General features: G+C 40.4%; 1 protein-coding gene across 3 annotated transcripts in view; it reads left to right on the top strand.

Moving 5' to 3' along the window:
• Window positions 1–731: 731 nt before the first annotated feature.
• The window catches only part of clmpb (CXADR like membrane protein b), an 88789-nt gene continuing 69039 nt past the window's right edge, over window positions 732–20481 (top strand). For 2 of the 3 annotated variants that reach the window (XR_013821528.1, XM_079874305.1), the window contains exon 1: window positions 732–1272. Coding sequence is in view for 2 of the 3 variants with exons in the window: in XM_079874305.1 (XP_079730431.1) it covers window positions 1242–1272 (31 nt within the window). In the remaining variant the exon portion in view is untranslated. The remainder of the gene's footprint in view (window positions 1273–20481) is intronic. The other variant, XM_079874304.1, reaches the window with a different exon arrangement.

Raw genomic sequence — 20481 nt, 5'->3', positions numbered from 1 at the left:
AACACTTCATTTTACAGTGTCCTGTTACATTCTATAGTAATGGCAGTAAATTATGCATAATTACAAGCAACTAACCCTAAACCCCAACCCATATGTAGTTAATTAATATTACTCACTTAAATGTATAATTACACTGTAACAAGGACACAATAAATAGTGTAACCATATTTATTTTATTATATTGATACAATATATTCAAATCTATTATAATATATTCCATGTAACCTACTAAAGTTAATATTTGTGTTGTTGTTGCACACGATATTTGATATTTGTAAAAACTGTACAATATGGTACAAAGAAATTTGAGTACTAGTAACAGTATAATATTTATTCTAATTGTATTATATAAATACACACAGCCATTTAACAGTAATTTTCCAAATATTATTATTATTATTAATTAATTATTTATTATTATTTTATTAATTCATATTATTATTATTACACTTTTATTACATAGGATACGTATGCTAAATGCACTATATGATAAAACATCTTGATTTTGCAAGATCCTTTTATAGCATATAACTGTACTATAGGGCCTATATTGTGAAGCAACAACAACAAAAAATGCTCACGCACATGAAATATTAAGAATGACGTGTCGTGTATGCAGTAACACAATTGTTAACATACTGTTCTTACACTGTGGCTTTTTGCATCCGCTTCCATCAGAGCACATGTGCTCTGCCCCTCTCCATCCAGACAGTGCGAGACTAGTGTACTTCAGACTGTAGAGGTCTCCATCCTTCAGCATCCACGCGCTGTGCATTCTTCTGCATCGGCCACAGACTCAGAGAGAAAGAGAGAGAGGGAGGGACGGACAGAGAGAGAGAGAGAGAGAGAGAGAGAGAGAGAGAGAGAGAGAGAGAGAGAGAGAGAGAGAGAGAGAGAGAGAGAGAGAGGGGACACCGCGTAACGGCAACCTGAGACGCGTGTCCTCCCTCAGTGCGAACGGGAACTTAGATGATTTGATGGTGAAACCGATGGAAACGTGGAGATGATGTTCCAGTCCTTGATGATGGATTCGTCTTTCAGCATGTCCAGCTATGCTGTCCTTGTGCTCGTCTCCTAATAGACAGCTGATTCATTTCTCTCCTCAAGTACTTCTGCTTTACTACAGCTTTTGTGATTGAACACTTGAGACGGCGTGAAGAACAGTGAAGGAAGCGGGGCGCATTGTTCATTTTTTCAATTATCATTATTATAAAGGACTTCCAGTTCATACGGGATTCGTGATGTCTGCAACATACCGCTCCTTGTTCCTTTGTAAGTAAACTGAGTTATTTATTCCTTTAGAGTTTGGCATGCGGTTTCGTTTTTTGAAATCTAACCTTGTGTTTTAATTTGTCCGATCCTATCGTTAGTAACATATTCTTCACCTTCATCCATGTCAAATAAGTTTGAGCAGTGGATGAAGTCTGAAATACGAAGGCATATATATAACAAATTTAACCTATAAGCTTTACAGAATAGTCAGAAGTCCTGTTCATAACAAGACCCCCACCCAGTGGAGTAAATCAAATCCAGATGCTTTTGGTTTTTGGGTTCTGATGAGTTACACCCTTAAGACAGACAACTCTTGAAAATAAGGGTTCCAAAACCAAAAGTTCCATGGAGAACTTTTAATTCACTAGTTCTTTAGAAATCCATCATGTTGCTTTTATGAACCCAGAAACCAAAATGCTGATCCAAAAACCTAGTAATGAAATCTCAAGGTCTGAACCAGGTTAGAATCCAGAAAGGGCATACAAAAAGGTTTTTTTTTTTTGTTGTTGTTGTTTTGTTTTTTGTTTTTTTCAAAAAGAGGATTTTATGACGAACTTGAGGATCTTTATTTTTATTTATTTTTTAACATTATTCCATCACTGTGTTAGTGTCTGAGACCCCAATAACATAAGTATAATGGGAGATACAGTAGCTAGGCTACAATGTGCATTTATGGAAACATTAAATAATAATGCATGCTATGCATCATCCAAATACAAAACAAGTTAGTTAGCATTTTAATTACATTTGTGCAACGGCGCTAAATTTAACGTTCTTTGCAGAGCGGAACAAAGACAGGACACGCCGCCCAATCCAGATCTCTTAATTTGTTGTGACATCTGATGGCAAAAATAGATCCTCATGTTAAACGTCCAGTGATGAGCCGGTGGCGCGAGCCGCTGCTGTCCGGTGGGCATGAGGGTCTCGCGTGTCTGCGTGTGCTGGAGGATGTGTGAAAGCATGCATGCATACATGGGTCACATTGGGAGTCCTCCACCGTCTCGCGCGAGGTTCATTGTCCGATTCTCAGGCGGCACGCACGCACGTTTGTAACGGGAGTTTAGTGTGCGTGACCCATCGTTTATTATAATCACTGCGCCAAACTTTGTCCCATCTTTCGTGTCCTCTGCGCGAATATGTGATGCAGGATGAAAGCGGTGTGTGTTGAGTCTAGTGACTGGCTATTGTGCGCCCTAAATGTATGATAAGCTGTATTAAAATTCCTCGCGCATTCTCCGTGGCGTGTTGAGAAGGTCAACGCTGCTGTAACACCCGCGACAGAAGCTTCAGCTTGCCGAAAACATCTCCTCACACTATTATTTTATATCAGCATAATTCATGCTTTCATTGTTTCTCAAAGGTTTCAGTAAAGTGTTTGGATCCAGCGAATATTTCTCAGAAATTATTTTGTTTTGAAATTCAGTTCTTACACAGGCTACCATAAAGAGTTCGTTAAAAAAAAATGGTTGACTAACATACAAAAATACCAAACTATTGTTCTGGCCAACTATTAACAAATGTTACTAAATAGTTCAACCTTTGGGTTCAAATCTACTTTCCTTTTATGCTTGAAAGATAGCGTTGATTTAAATGTTATCCAGTATGTTGCTTTTTTACTATAAACTAGGCTATACAGCAAAATATAATGTTACAGCTATCTGTCTTATAGGATTATAAAATGCTTGGTAACACTTTACATAAGTGTCCATGACTTAATTTGCAATTAATTGCATACTTAATATGAAATTATTGCTATAGTAATTAGTTAGCCTTTATTTACATTTGAAATGTTTAAAATCTACGCTGCAATGTAAAGTGTTACCAATGCATTGCTTATAGCGCTGAAACTGTAACCCACACACCTATGGGATGCTGCTACTTGGTGTAATCCCATTATATGGTAATGGAAAGATGGCAAGAGAAGACAGAGAGTGTTTTACATGTGCCCTGACACGTGCATCAGATCATGGGAAATATATTTTTTAATGTAAAGAATAAAATCCTTCATGTTTGCATATTTGCATTTGCTTCAAATTAAGTAAGATGGTTATATTTAAATGCAATATAAAGGGATAGAATCGCATTTCACTTTGAGCACTCTTGAAATATTGATTTATCAATCAGGTTACTGCATTTTAAAGGTCATGCTTATTAGCTATTGTTTGTCCTATGATTTTTCTCTTTTTGTGTCTTTAGGCATTGACTGAGCCTTAATTATTTCCAGACATATTATTAGATAATTTTAATGTGTTGTTTGGTTAATGATTATCTACTTGGTCTGTGTTGTGAGAGAGGAATGGATTGAGAACTGGCACTGTGCTTGTAGTAAGTCCCATTGGCTTCAGCATTAAATTAGTTTAATGAAATAGCCTTGTAGTGTCATTATAAGTACATTTCTTCAAGATTGTATAACTCCATTAATGAAAAAAAAAAGCTTTATAACTGGTATGTTTGGCGTGTAGAGCTCATCTCATTGCTGAATATCCTCAATGATAGAGTGAATCAATGTTGCATAATGAGGTAATTTCCATTTCATTTGATTTGATGCTTTCGAAGATCTTACATTACTTAAGTGTAGCACCCTGGAGCAAAGTAATATTTATTTAAAAGTCTTTTTGCAAAAATGTGCTGCTGCTACTCTCTGGAAATGAGCTAAAAAAGGACAAACCAACCAAACTATGCAGAAATCATGGCTATGCACATGGATGATAATAGTCTAACCCCTCTTACCCCGACTGACTTGGATGGAAAACGTTAAATGGGAAGTCTGGGAAGTAATAACAGATTGTAATTTACTTGTCAGGAATGTAATGGAACCATAATAAAGAACTTTCTCCATGTCACGTGATTAATGTTAATCCAACATAGAGACTCCATGACAGTTTTGGGGATTGACAACCATATTTACTCACAGGTGCGAGTCTCGAAAAGTCCCAAATACTGTCTGAAAGAACATAGGAGTCAAGCCCGTATTCTCTTACCAGTAACCATATTGACAGTGACCATATCAAAGACAGCGACGTCCATAAAACTTAAAAGTTTTATCATTTTTGATATGACAAGTCCAAGCGAGCCACGAATTCATCCCATAAATCTTCATCAGCAGCTTTTATATGAGAGTGGAAAACTGACGGGAGCAGCTCTGGTGTGGAACAGTGACTGGATATAAAACCTTCAGATGCAATATCTCCGTCACTGTAAGTTAGCGAAAGCAAAAACACGCACAAAGACACGCAACACACGGTAGACATACGTTTGTGCAGAGCAGAGCGTCTCTCTTGCAGTGTGTGACGTGACAGACAACTAGTTGTCCTGTCCGGTTCCGTTCACACAGCGCAGGTTTTCTGAGAATGCAGTCCTGAAAATTTAAGGCTGTGGATTTGGTTATAAAATGCGGTTTTCATTCCCGTAAATAACTGAACTGTGTGTGTGAACGTAACCATATTAAGGACTCAAATACAGGACTGATGACAACTATGCCTCTTTTTACAAGATGTAATATAAGTCTCAGTTGTCCCCAGGATGCGTCTGTGAAGTTTCAGCTCTAAATACCCCACAGATCATTTATTATACCATGTTGTAAATGCCCATTTTTGAGTGGAAGGAAAAACATGCTGTTTTCGTGGATGTATCTTTAAATGCAAATGAGCTGCTGCTCCCCGCCCCGCTTTCCAGAAGAGGGCGGAGCCTTTACAGCTCCTGCCTCAGATACTCTGCCAAAAACTAAAACATCTGTTTGATTTTGATTATGATCTCTATTGCAGTCATGCTCACGTGACATTGCAGTTCTTCATCATCATGAAAGTGTGTTATCTGCATGTGTTTCAAAGCCATATCAGTCTAAACTTCTGATATAAGATTTTCCGAGCACACACATTCGAAGCACGCGCAGTTCTCTTTCACGTGTTATTGTGCTGTCAAATGCACACAAGGATATGTCCAACAAAGTTCATATAAACACAGTCGGTTGTGTCTGTGAACATAAACAGCAAGTAAAGAAATCACATGTGTATATTAGAGTTCCTACTGCTGTTTATGCTGTTAATATGAATTAAACAACAAAAGAAAAACATAAAATCACTCACTGCTCTTGATTGAATATCTTTAGTAGCTTTAATAATATGAATACATTTCTTACTTGAATGCTGCTGTTAAATACTCTGGCGAGGAGATAAACATGACGGACTGTGTACAGCTCACTGTGGGCGCGGTCTATGCTAATAAGATAGAGTCCTTTTAGCAGTCATGGGCGGGGCCTGTGTAATGTGAGGTCACAAAAGGTAGAAATGCAAATGGCTTATTTTGAGACACTGCTTATGATTTATGGGAATTAAAAAAAGAGGAGGGGGTGGATTTTTACCAGTATAGGGTGGTTGTGTACACACTGCCAACACACATGTATATGCAAACACCTTTTAGGACTCAAATACAGGACTGACAACTGGATTCTGTTGCTGTGTGAACATGGCCTGACCACTACATATTTGACTTTTTTCATAATGCAGTGAATGAATGCAGTCATCAGCATACTGTTGTGAATATCAGGTTGCCATTAGTTACGCTAACACGAAAAAGTGTTAAATAAAGTAACTCGTTTTCTCATCCTGTGCTATATTTGGCTGATAACCACAGGCAGTAAGAAGATCTCTCATATCTGAAAATGACAGGACACTGCAGACCCAGAGGTTTTAAAATGACAGCTCGATGCGCACGCCCCTGAATCACAGGAAATGTGCACAGAATGAATAAACATGCGAAACACTTACAAACTTTTTACGATAAAATGCTGCGTAGTGATGAGATCTTTGCCATTTTAATGGCTTTTGCCATTTTAATACATTTTTCTTCTAAACGTGGTGAAACTGAACGCTCTTATGATGTATAATACATTTTAAGAGGATTGTTGTTGTTTTTTTTGCAATAAATATTTATGAGAAAACTTTTGCAGGCTTTAATTTAGTATGTGCAGATTGCAAAATGATTTGAGTGTGTCCGAGTGGCTGAAATTTTCATCTGGAGATTTAGATTTATTTTTTTTTGCCTTGTTTACTGAAGCTCAGATGTTTGGTTAGGCAACATAAATAGCATTGCAATTTTCCCGAAGTGGTTTGGGTGTCTGGCTCTGCAGTGACATAAACATTCCTGACGTTTTCCATCAGGATATCATCCAAATCAAGCCTATCTGCATTTAGGGCCTCACAAAAACACAGTGCTCCAGGTCTAACCTATGTTTTTCCTCCTTGTCTTGGCCATTGGATATTCTTTTTTTGCCATGGGATAATATGACAGGTCTCTACATTAAGGACTCGTCTTTGAGCTTCTAGTTAGCTGGTGCAGTGCCGTTATAACAACCTTCTCCTGAAAGACAATGTGCTTGTTTCTTGCTGCAGCACATCTGAGGTGACATTGTCTCAACTCTGTACTGAAATTCAATATTCTCCCTGTGCTGTCACGCAGCCGCTCCTCACAGAGCAGATAAACAGCTTGAAGAGTTCTCCAGATGTGTTATTCTACTCGTTTGGCCTTGAGGAACATGTGGTGCTGTTTCTTTTTGTAAATATGCTGTGACTCAGCCTGTGGGAGGTGCTTTATCTATGTGATAGATGTTTTTTTAATGGTTGTGTGTGTCATTTAAGTTCAAATATCTTAAAAATGTAAATAATATACAGTATAAAATACATAAAAGTTTGGGGTCGGAAAGATTTTTTAATGTTTGCATTCATTTGATCAAAAACAGTAAAAACAGTAATACTGTGAAATATTATTACAATTTGAAATATCTGTTTTCTAATTTACTATATTTTAAAATGTAATTTATTCCTGTGATGCAAAGCTGAATTTTCTGCATCATTACTCCAGTCTTCAGTGTCACATGACACTCACATTGCTGCTCTAGAAACATGTAATATTATTATCAATGTGGGAAACTGTGATATATATTTTTTCAGGGTCCTTTGATGAATATAAAGTTAACAGAAGGAACTCGGTTTGAAATATACATCTTTTTGTAACATTATAAAATGTCTTGACTGTCACTTTTGGTCAATTTAATGCATCCTTGCTGAATAAAAGTTCATTTCTTTCAAGAAAAGGAATCTGAGTGACCCCAAACTTTTGAACATTAGTGTGTATATATATGCATATATATATATATATATATATATATATATATATATATATATATATATATATATATATATATATATATATATATATATATGTTTGGGATAGAACTATATCTGTTTGTCCAACCAGTTGTGGGAGTATAAAGGAATATCATTCCTTAATATATATATATATATATATATATATATATATATATATATATATATATATATATATATATATATATATATATATATATTAAGTCATATTCATGCAAGGAGATATTTGTTTCATCATTCCTGGCATTTGACATCACCCTTCCCTCAGCTGCTGTCTCATGTCTATAGACTATTTGAAAATGTTAGCTGTATTTGTCTTAAATATAAAAATAAAACTCTTAACTATGAAGAAATTTTTTATGTTTGCAACAATGAACAACTATAACACACTCCTTGACTGAAAAAAAAATCAAAGAAACCCACAGTAAACACCAGGCCACGTTTGAGTCGTTCTCTAGCCTATAAATCTCAGACTCTTTTGACTCCCTTGGCTAAATTACTCCCAGATTACTTTGGAGCCGCTCAACAGGAACTGCCTATTTTCCTTTACGGCTAACCTTTGACAGATGTTCATGAATGGTCTGGTTTGACAATAATTCAATCCAGCTGCTTCGTTTTGTAGCAAAGCCCGGCTCGCTTACATAAGTCACTGGTCACGAGCGGCCCCCGCCCCTCACTCAGCCCTGATACACAGGTTTTGGCTTCTAGAATTGCACGGCCCAACAGGATTTTGCTAATCGCCACCTCCATGCTTATTTGCAAGAGAAAGAATAGAGGATTGTGTGCATTATTTGATGCAGTAAATAACTATGAAAGTCAATGGCGCAAGGGCAGTTACTTTTTTCCTGATTCCTGGAAGTACTCTGTTTGTAGGGAGTGTAAACAGTTTGATGAGGGTCCTCAATGAGGAGCTGAGACTAGCGCAATGATAAACAATATAGCCAGAAGAATTGCCAATGAACCAAACAATGAAGATTGGGGAGAGAAGGCGTGTAATATGCAACATGTTCACTATATAATATACCCATGATGTAAATATAAATTAATTTTTATCCTATTATTAACTGAATTAATATAAATGATCATATGTGACCCTGGACCACAAAACCATTCACAAGGGTCATTTTTTTTTTAAATTGAGATTTATACATTTATGAAAGTTGAATAAATAAGATTTCCATTGATGTATGGTTTGTTAGAATATTATAATATTTGGCCGAGATACAACTATTTGAAATCTTATTTATTCAACTTTCATAAATGTATAAATCTCAATTTAAAAAAAAAATGACCCTTGTGAATGGTTTTGTGGTCCAGGGTCACATATGATCATTTATCATTTATATATATATATATATATATAGGGTAGGAAATTTACAAAATATCTTCATGGAGCATGATCTTTACTTAATATCCTAATGATTTTTTGCATAAAAGAAAAAATCGATAATTTTACCCATACAATGTATTGTTTGCTATTGCCACAAATATACCCGTGCGACATGTGACTGGTTTTGTGGTCCAGGGTCACATATTTGAAAGTGCTAAATAGTGACAAAATTCTGTTGCAGTGTTTAACATGACAATAAATGTTATATTATCTGTGTCTTTAATCTTATTTAACCATAATCACGATAGTTGGATTAAGTTTTGTGTCTTGTGCACTTTATACTCATGAACAGTCTCATACAAACTACACCTATAGTGAGTGTAGTTAACCTTATGCTGTGGAAATACAAACCGGAAGACAGAACGACGAGCACAGATCTGAAAAGGGGCGGGGCTACATAATGTCTATAGGACTCAATAATGATACTAATAATCATCATCATAATAATAATAACAATACTGGAGCCTCATCTCCTTTTCATTGCCCTTTCTTTTACTCAAACTACTCAAGTTGGAGTGCTGTGAAATGACTGGTAAATTTCCCTCTCCACTTCATGTGAAGTGATGTTGTTTCCCTATTCCCTATGTCGTTTGCAGTGTCCTTCGAACTGAACGTTCCCTTCAGACTGAAATCTCACTTAAAATCACCATGAAACTAAAGTCGCAACAGTTTTTCCTTCCCTATTATGATGTATATCAAAGTTAAACGGATTCTCGAACAAGAATACATGTAGGGCAAGAATGAATTTTGTCCATGGGGAATCGATTGGATGGTTGTGGTTTGCTATTGGCGGATCCCATGTGAGTGATAGGTTGCCCCGCCCTCACTCCTGTAAACACATCATCAGAGAAGAGATGTCGCTGAAAGAGGGAGGGGAAGTTATGGTGGTTAAAGAGTACGAGGGCACGTAAATTTACAGCACGGATAAATCATTTACAATAAATACTGCAGTATTCAATAAGAACTGTCAGTTTTAATTTCATGATAACTTTAGGATGGCGAAACACCCTGTGCGGTCCATGTCGCAGCGCACATACTGTCTTTGAGTGAATCAACCGATTCGTTCAAAAACATTCATCCAGGAACGCTACTTTATGTAGATGTGCTAATTTGGCTTTGGCTTCAGCTTCGTTTGGATCTATTTTCTTGGGTGAAACTAAAACAGGCAAAGTAAAAGGCAAGTTACTCAATATCACACTCGCAGTCGAGTATCGTGTCCAGTTTATGTAAAGAAACAATGCTATCAGTGTGTACAGTTATTCCTTAGTGAATTCCCCCTGTTGTGTATTCTCTTTCTTAAAACATCCAGAAAGAGCAAATAAGAACAGTGTCTCAGCTTTTGCATCATGTTGATAGCAGTGATTTCATCATGGATGTACACTGACTGAACACTCCCCGCCTGAGCCAGAGGCTTTGCTTACTTCCTCTCGAGAAAGGAAACAGTACCTCAGTGAAACCATGCAGCATGGATGAGGCTGGCGTGCTTGTCTATTCTGAGCTCAAACAGCTTTTGATCTAGACTTTTTTTGTGGGGGGGGGAAGCAGGTATATTTCCATTTTCAGTGAGGAGCAGTGATCTGTCTGTTCAGAGAGACAAAAATATAAATAAATAACCCGACTGCTAAAAAGATTGCAAACGGCTCTGGAAAAAAAAAAAAAAAGCATATCTTATCAAATTTTGAAGAGTGTACATGAGGATCATAGATATTAAAGTAAGTGTTTGCTCAGGAAAGAAGACCCAGGAGATAACCTGCTCTATTCTGAGAGATTCAGCTTTGTTGATCTGCCGAGGCGGTTTTGTTGGAGTTAGAGAAATGGATTTGTCTGGTAAGTGAAGATAGAGACTAGAGCTGTGATGGCAAATGTTCTTGGGTGTTGTCACCAGTCACCAGATCACATACTATCATGAACATGATGGTTTTACCACAATTTCTCAATGATTGAGTGATGATTTTCAGTCTTTAAATGAACCTTCTTGTATATTTTGCACCCTCTGTCCACCGGCGAGCTCAAATAAAACTTTGCAGAGTGTCCTGGCCGCTCTTTTCCATACAATGTAAATCAATGTCAATGTCAAGCTCCAAATATGACAAAAAACAACATGTAGTTATCTTACTCATAATCACAATGAACCAGAAGTTGCGACTGATTTCAGTTTTTTTATGAATTTTCTGAGAGGAAACTAGAGGGCGTGGCTTGTTTTTTTCCCACTGGGAGTTGATTGGATCTAGAAAATTTGGCATTTTATTTTATTTCCAAGCTGTCAAACTGACGTCATCAAAGAAGGAAGGGGAATTACATTTTCAAATCTTCATCAAAGATTACAAAGACATTTTTTTTTTTGTGAATCAACTTGCACAGATGAATTGTTCACCACAAGACTAGTAATGTGCACTAACAAAGTTAATATGGTAAATTCTGATTTCATGCTGACTTTAATTAGATAAACCAGTATTTAAGTTAAAAAAAATATTGAAAATCTTCCCCTCTTCTGTGTCTGTGTCTTTTGCACTTGTGTACATTTAAAAATGAGATTTCAATATGCATTGCACCAAGTTCTTTGTTCCTAATGACTAATTGACTTATTTTGATGTCAAAGTTGATGATGAGGTTTCTATTAAAATACTGGTGGTGGATGGTGGCATTTTCAGGGTGTGTGGTTATCTTTTAGAATTGTGTATTCTTTTATTAAGCTTTTATTTTCTACTTTGATCTGATTTCATGCAGCAGTTGTTTCGCATTCGTTGGCATAATGTGTTTTTGCACTGATGCCCTGTACTAATTTACATTTCTCTTTGTTTCATCTGCTGCTTCCCACTGTGCTTTTGTATTTATTTTCTGATAAGATTGCATGCACCTGCAGTGGTGTCTGATGCAATGATGCAATGTCTTCCAAATGAGTTGTTCCTCTTTTTTTTGTTGCATTGTTGCCACAAGTTTTTTGTATATCCATCCAAATCCACTGATAATTGCTATCCGAGAGCCGTGAAATCAGAATATGACAGTCTAAAGAGGTTGCTTATGTTTTGATTGCTTAATGTTTTCATAGCCAATGCACAGAATGCCTCAAAGCAAGATATTCTATTACAGCAGGAAGGGATGCTTCATCGTTAGGCAGGAAAGCATCTTCTGTCTCCCACCAGGAATTCATTAGCATGAGACTCCTGCTTTGTTTCCATTGGTTTGACAGGCAGCTGTAATTGAATTGAATTGATTATAGATAGATAAATATCTTCTCCACTGCAGACGCATGTTTCTCCATGCGGAGCGTGGCCTTTAGACTCTTTTTTTGCTTGTATCTTTTCTCTTTGTTCTGGGAAAGGCTGGAGACTGAATGTGAGGGGAAATGTTCCACGTCGCTCTATTTAGACACCTGCTGTTCCTTGCAATTTGAAACAGTCTATTAGCTCTGCTAGCAGGCCACTCCATTTGCTGTTTTGTTTGCTCTAGGGTCTCACTTCATTTCCATCATTCTAGCCAAAATCTCCTCCGCCTCACTTTTGCTCATCCTTGACCACATTGTTTCTATCTTCTGGTCCACAGGATTGCTCCGATCGACAGCCAATTCAGTCATGATCTGTTGAAAGGAAGCATTTGAGTCATTCCATGTCCAAACCATTCAAAATGAATTAGGAATTTATTATTTTATTATCTCATGAGATGAGTGTATTATTCTTTAAAGGGATGGTATAATGCCATTTTCACAAGATGTAAAATAAGTCTCTGATGTCCCCAGAGTGTGTATGTGAAGTTTTAGCTCAAAATACCCCACAGATATTTTTATATAGCATGTTAAAGTTGTCACTTTTTGAGGGTGAGCAAAAACGCACCGTTTTGTGTCTGTGCTTAAATGCAAATGAGCTGCTGCTCCCGGCACAGAGGGCGGAGCTTCAAGAGTTTGCACTTACACAGACATGCACTGAAAATTTCAAAAACTTTTAGCCTTTTATGTTCAAACCGGAGTCAGACAATGATGGAGAGACTCTAGAAGAAGTGACAACATGTAGAAGCAACAGGACGTTTCTGAATCGTTATTTGATGAATTTATGTAGCTTATGTGTAGATATCTTCTAGTCATTGATTAGCATATTCTGTCTTGATCAACTATAAATCGTGTTCCGGGGGCGGGGTTTATGTCAGTTTTAGGGTTGGTGATGTCACTAACACTACTAGCCGTTTGTTGTAGTCCTTAAAAAGCAATTTCTTTAAAAGCAAATATCTCCCTTTGCTTTGAACTTTGAGCATTGTAACTTTGCAGATGTTGTTTATGCTCAAACAGCAACATTACACTAACTAAAGTTAGAAAAGTGAAATCATAATCAACCATCCCTTTAAGTATTTTAAGAGTAATGCAGGTTGGGGGAGTAATTAAAGTAAGTCAGTTTAAAACATTGCAAAAATATTAGCACTTCTAAGCATTCCTACAGAAATGTAGGCTACTTCAAAAATCACATTGCAAAGTGGAAAAGGAATGTGTTTCATGGAATGACTCATTTGTTGTTGGCGGATACTTTGTTTTACCTCTGAAAGGTCATTAATTAGTGGAAGGGAACGGCACAAGCAGAATATGATTGCAACGATCGGTTATTGAACTGATTGATGAGATGCAGGCCAGGACTGAGGATTTCACAATGCTGTTTTCTAAACTTAGTTAAGTTGATGTTTTTACTTCCAAGATGATGACTGTTATATTCGCAGTTCCCTTAATGAATTTAGAGACTGACATTATAAATGAGACAGACTTTAATGTTATTTCATATAATCGCCAGTGTTCATACTTTCTGAGGTTTGATAATTAAATGAATGCAAACTGGATTTCATTCATATGTGTTTCTTATAGACAAGTTCTTCATAATTTACTCATAAATGAGTCCCAGCTGTTTGGCTTATTTATCTCTGTCATTTTTCCTGGCAAAAGTTGTCGCTATTCCAGTTTAGTTTTAAAAAGGAATCTGTTTTATATGATTGGCTCTACTATTTTGAATCTTTTGTTTTAACATGAGACTTTTCTGAATATGATATTTTGCATTGTGTCCATCAAGTTCCAAACAGGAAATAATTAAATGAGATAAATTATATTTGATTTGTAGTTAACTTTATATATTCATCTAAACTATTTTATTTTTCACTAATATAAGAGTGCTCAAAATATAACATACAGTTTTGGCCATAAACCAAATACAGTAGTGGCCAAATGGAAAATTGACATCTTCTCCCTTTATTCAACTACTATTGAAAATGTGTCAAAGATTTTGTAAGCATGTTTGCAAGGTTGTGCTTGGAGTCTATTGTGTTATTTGTGATAACGCAATGAAACATGACAAATTGTGCTGACATGATGTTTGGCCAGGCTGTCACACAAAGTAATGAACACAAGTAAAAATCTGTAGCTGTAGCTTGCATTTTTTGCCAATTTTAGTGTTCTGTTCTTCCCTCATATTTAAAATATATAAAAAAAATACAAAATATTTTGATGGATGGTCACTTTTTTGTTCCTCCAAGTTAAATGGATTTTATTTGGAGAAATCTGGAGAGCTCCTAAATGGTACTTGTACAAGGAAGTAATAGGCTTGGGTGATGAATGGCTTAATTATCAGGCCTCAATGTCAGACATTTCGTTCTTCATACTAGAGCAAAAACATTGCATAAAGGAGTATCGCTGATCAATCGCAAGCCTGTCTGCAATTAACTCCCTAATGCGCCTGATTACACCGACTCCAGCGCGCCCGTTTAACTAAGTGCCTCAACCTTTTAAACGGCCAGCCGCTGCACACACTCACTGTTTGCACTCTAGATTAAGCCCCTTGTCCAGGAGCTTTCACCTTGAAAAAAACGGTTTTGTGCACTACTCTGCTGTAAAAAGCACCCACCTTCCTTCTTTATTCTTCGACAATGGTTTCAGAACAGATGGCGTACCCACCCTCATTTTTTTTACGAGTCGTTAGACTTGACTGGTTGATGAAATGGAGACCTTCCGCTACCCAGCTAATGCAGAAGTGTATCTTTACAGTTTAATATATCTTCCATGTCCTTGCACACCAGGTTCAGGAAGTGCTATATAGCACCTCTGTATATTACACAGCATCTGATGGAGGTGATGTCGGGAGGACTTTGCTGTTAGTGTCTAAAACACAGCAGATTTACTTAGAGATGCAGCCAAAGCCTTTGGCTGTTACTCTGTTTGGTTGAAACATGCACACTCCCACATTGAGACCTTGAGACTGGGTCTGCGTATAGCATAACAAGCTTACCGCACCTCAGGGATCAAACATTAAAGCCGTCCTCTTCCTGAATCCCAGCCTGCAGCCATATTCCTCTGTACATGCTTAATTGTTTAGTCATTTTCGCCTCCCTTGCGTCTCTTTACAGCTGATTATTTATGATTTTCATGTAGGAAAGCTGTCTCCTTAAAAGTAGAAAACGTCTCGGGTTACGTATGTAACCCTCGTTCCCTGAGTAGGGAACGAGACGCTGCATCGATACTCGATACTTTGGGGAATGCCTTCGGCATGAAGCGTCTGAAGCCTACTATACAACTATTCCAATCTGGATTGGTGCAACGTCATTACGTCACCCGTGACGTCGCATGTGACGGTGATCCGGAAGCTATAAAACGGTCACAGGAACCAGGAAATGTTAGCTTCTAATTGGTCAAAGCAAGTCGTTCTCAGGGGCGCGAAAAGTGTGGCCGAGGGATGCAGCGTCTCGTTCCCTACTCAGGGAACGAGGGTTACATACGTAACCCGAGACGTTCCCTTTCGTAAAGGGAACTCCCGCTGCATCGATACTCGATACTTTGGGGAACGAATACCCACGCCGCCACACTGAGAGAAAAACGCCCTGGTACAAAGCATCTGGTATACTCAAGGACGATAGAATGAGTAGAGGGAAGATCCAAACTAGTCTGTTATAAGATTTGGTGTAAGAAGGGGAGGTGAGGAGCCAGAGGCTCAACTGACCTCATGGAAAGGGAAACCCCGGACAGTAGAAATGATTAAATAAAAGGTGAAGGCCAAAGCGCACCTTGTACATCAAATATGAATGGTTTCTGCAGATAACCAACTGTCTACTTGATAAAGGGGAATAGCTCCTAACCCTTGATACCTCCTAGATGGATTGACTCCTCCCAGCCTGAGGTCTATATAGGAACCTCCAAGGCTATGACCTTGATCATCCGACACATGCGATGGAGGATGGAATACCTGAAGAATCATGATATTGCCTCCAGGCACCTCAGTACCGGGGCAAAAATATTGTAGAGTGGCTCCCACGCTCGCAAGTAAGAGGGGGCAGCACCACCACTCTTCCAGGGAGTAAGACAAGCAGGAAGCAGACTCAATAGATTCTTCTATATATCTATATATACTCATACATATATACCTATATGTCATCCACAGGACATGATGGGTGCCAGGGATAGCCCATCAGCCTGATGCCAATAGGCTGGATGAAAAAGGATTCATCCTCCAATCTACAGGAACATGGAGTTTCAGTGGGAACGTCCTTTCGAGAACATCCTTAGAGGCTTGTGGAGGGCACTGAGGCCGCCATAGAGGCCCTAAGCATGAACAGGAGATCCCGTTAGAGAGCGGGATGGAACACCAGTACTGAAGCCAGTGGGCAGTAATAAACTGGGTTCAATGCCCTCCCCAACTTAATTGTTTAGTTCCTAGTAGAGTGGGGTTCTAGTATGGATGTCCTGACCACCTCGGTGGAAAGGGCAACCTAATTATGGGTGAGACCCCCTCAGGGGCCAGACCCATAGTCTCCATAACTCTGGTCGGGGATGAAATAATGTACCATCAGCCTGAGACAGAAGATCTCTCCTAATAGGAACTTTCCATGGAGGACCCTCCAAGAGACTAATAAGGTCCGAGAACCAAATTCGGGCCGGCCAGTACGGAGCTACAAGGAGTAGTCTCACTCCGTACCTCCTGACCCTTTCTAGAACCCCAGGGAGCAGAGCAATCGGGGGAAAAGCATACAGATGTGACCTCGGCCACATCTGTACCATGGCATCCAAGCCCAAAGGAGCTGGATGTGAGAGAGAGTACCAGAGCGGGCAATGAGAGTTCTCGTGAGAAGCGAACAGGTCAACCTCCGCCCGGCCAAACTCTCTCCATATAAGCTCAACCACTTCAGGGTGGAGCCGCCATTCCCCGGGCCTCAGCCCCTGCCTCGACAGGATGTCTGCTCCCATATTTTCAACCCCAGGAATATAAATGGATCTGACAGAGAGAAATTTATCCTGGGACCAAAGAAGAATTTGATGAGCCAATCTACAAAGAGGGCGAGATCTCAAACCTCCTTGGCGGTTGATATAAGAGACCACCGACATATTGTCTGTCCTAACAAGAACATGATGGCCTCTGAGGTTCACAAGGAAGTGCCTCAGGGCAAAAAATATGGCCAACATCTCCAAGCGATTGATATGCCATGAGAGATGATGGTCCTTCCAAGTACCTCGGGTGTAACGGCCCTCCATAACCGCACCCCAACCCGTGAGGGACGCATCCGTAGTCAGAGTCCTTCTCTGACATGGTGCTCCCAACACTGGGCCCTGGGACAGGAACCATGGTTTCTTCCACATGACAAGAGAACGAAGGCATCTGCTCGTAACTCTGATCGTGCGAAAAGGGTTTCCCAGAGGAGAAAAACCCTTGTTCCTGAGCCACCACTGCAAGGCTCTCATATGGAGCAGACCAAAGGGAATTACCGTGGAAGCTGCAGCCATAAGACCCAAAACTCTTTGAAAGTGTTTGACAGTGATAGCCTGGCCTAACCTAATACTCTTCATAGTGTGAAGAATAGTATTAACACGAGCAGGAGACAATTGTGCCCGCATCGTGATGGAATCCCACTCTACTCCCAGGAACGTAGTTCTCTGAAGAGGAGTTAAGGAACTTTTCTTCACATTGAGTCTCAACCCCAAGCACCTCAAATGACGTAAGACAACATCTCGATGTTGAATCGCCAGTTCTTTCGACTGAGCTAAAATGAGCCAGTCGTCTATGTAATTCAAGATACGAATCCCCTGAAGTCTCAACGGAGCAAGGGATGCATCCATACATTTAGTGAAGGTGCGAGGGGATAAAGCTAGGCCGAAAGGAAGGACCCTGTATTGATAAGCTTTTCCCCCAAAAGCGAATCTAAGGAACTTCCTATGTTGTGAGATGATGGAAATATGAAAATATGCATCCTTTAGATCTATCGTCACAAACCAGTCCTCAGATCTGATTTGTTGAACGATCATAGGTATAGTTAACATTTTGAACTTGAATCTCCTCAAAGATTTATTCAAAACCCTAAGATCTATAATAGGACGCAGCCCACCATCCTTTTTTGGAACTATGAAGTACCGGCTGTAGAACCCGGAATCCCTCTGCTCTAAGGGCACATATTCTATGGCCTCCTTAGCTAAAAGAGTTTGCACTTCATCTTCCATCACCTGAGCCTGATCAGGAGATACCAGCGTATGAATAACACCATTAAATCTAGGTGGTCTATACTGGAACTGGATTCTGTATCCTTTCTCGACTGTATTCAGGACCCACTCAGATATATTTTGAAGACCCTTCCAGGTGTCTAAATAATCTGCTAAAGGAATCAGTCTCTCAGGACTGACCTCAGGTGTAAGCCTCACAACATCATTATCATTTTTATGTTTACTTTTACTTTCGGTGACCTGAAGCAATTTTTTGGCAGGAGCTAACCGAATCACCTTTTCTCCAGGTCTCTTGAGAGGTAGCGAACATTTTAGAACCATAGATTTTATAGGAACCTTTCTTGTGACATGTTCGCTGGAGGTCGATGCGTCCCGAAGCGCACTTGGCGGCGGAAAGCAACATCGATTTCCTGAGGGCTCCGCGGAGCGAAGTTTTAAAAAGCCCACGCGGAGGGGGATGCCCTCAGAGACCTGGACGTCCCATCATGGTCTTTTAGCCGAAGCCTTCCTAGACTGAATAACAGTCCGCAGATCTGTTTTCATCTTGGAAGGCTTCGACTGAGGGTGTTGCTTCTGCCTCCAGGCCCCTTGGGGGGGAGCGCGAGAAGCAACACTCTCCTTCTGCCTAAGCAGGTGTGAGGAGCTGGCGGCGGTCTCGTGGGACTGCCCCCTGGCAGCAGACCCACGAGACCTGGAGCGACGGCGGGGGATGCATTCTCTGAATGCGGCTGACTGCCGTTTCGCCTCCTGAAACCTCTCGACGACGTTATTGACGCCATCGCCGAAGAGGCCAGAAGGCGAAACTGGGGCATCGAGAAGACAAGCCCTGTCCTTGTCCCCGATGCCCGACAGATTCAGCCATAAGTGTCTCTCCGTGGCTACCAGTGCTGCCATGGAGCGGCCGATGGCGCGGGCCGTCTCCTTGGTAGCACGGAGAGACAAGTCGACCACACGACGCATCTCTCTGATGTCGTCGTAGGCGACCTCCCCACTGTCGTCCACCTCTTTGAGGAGGTCGGCCTGGTATGCCTGCAATAGCCCCATAGTATGCAGGCAACTACCAGCCCGACCTGCCGCCATGTATGCCTTCCCAACCAAGGCCGATGTTGTACGGCAGGGCTTGGTGGGAAGCGCCGGAGCCCGCAGGGATGATGCAGCGTCAGGGGAGAGATGTGTTGCGAATGACTCTTCAACCCTGGGCATCATCCCATAGCCCTCCTCCCTGGCACCCAAAATACTCGAATACATATGGACATTTGGGCCAGATATTCTAGAGGAGAAGGGCTTATTCCACGATCTCGACACCTCAGTGTGGAGATCGGGAAAAAAGGGCAGACTCCGGCGTAGAGGCTGTGACCGAGTCTGCAGGAAGCGCTCATCGAGTTTGCTTTTTGCCGTCGCTTCCTGCACCTCAGAGGGCCAATCGATCTTTAATTTGGCCACTGCTCGAGTCACAACCTCTAGCAGCTCCTCAAAGGCAGGGGAATGTGGTGGCGATGTTTCACATTCCCCTGCCTCGATGCCCAAAATATCTAGCTCCTCGGAACCAGATAGTTCGAGCATCGGTTCCTCTGCAGGGGCGGAAGAAGCCGCAGCGCGGGCTTCCGCACCCTGAGCGGAACTAAAGGAACTAGCCTCAGAATGCTGAGAAAGAGCCGAAGCTGTCTCAACATTATCAGCTAGATCCTTCTGCGATCCCCATGAATGCAGGCGCCGCGCTGCCTCGACAGACGCGGGACCTGATCCACGAGGATCGCGAGGCTGGCCGGCCTCATTAAACATAGAACGCCGGGAGCGGAGCGTTCTTAGGGGCATTGTTTCACAGTTAGCACAGACAGCACCCTCGAACGCTGCCTGTGCATGCTCCGCTCCCAGACAAACAACACAAAGCGAGTGTGTGTCACCCTCAGCCAGAAAGCGTGGGCAAGGGGACGCACACCGCCTGAATTGCTTATCACTCGCCATCACTTTATATATATATATTTTCTACGGGACAAACAAACACCAAATAGAACAGACAGTTGTACATAGAGCGCTTGCTGAAGACCAGAAGCTAACATTTCCTGGTTCCTGTGACCGTTTTATAGCTTCCGGATCACCGTCACATGCGACGTCACGGGTGACGTAATGACGTTGCACCAATCCAGATTGGAATAGTTGTATAGTAGGCTTCAGACGCTTCATGCCGAAGGCATTCCCCAAAGTATCGA

Source organism: Squalius cephalus (genome assembly GCF_949319135.1).
Source record: "Squalius cephalus genome assembly, chromosome: 6".
In the NCBI taxonomy this organism is placed as follows: Eukaryota; Metazoa; Chordata; class Actinopteri; order Cypriniformes; family Leuciscidae; genus Squalius; species Squalius cephalus.
This window is presented reverse-complemented; position numbering and strand designations above follow the sequence as displayed.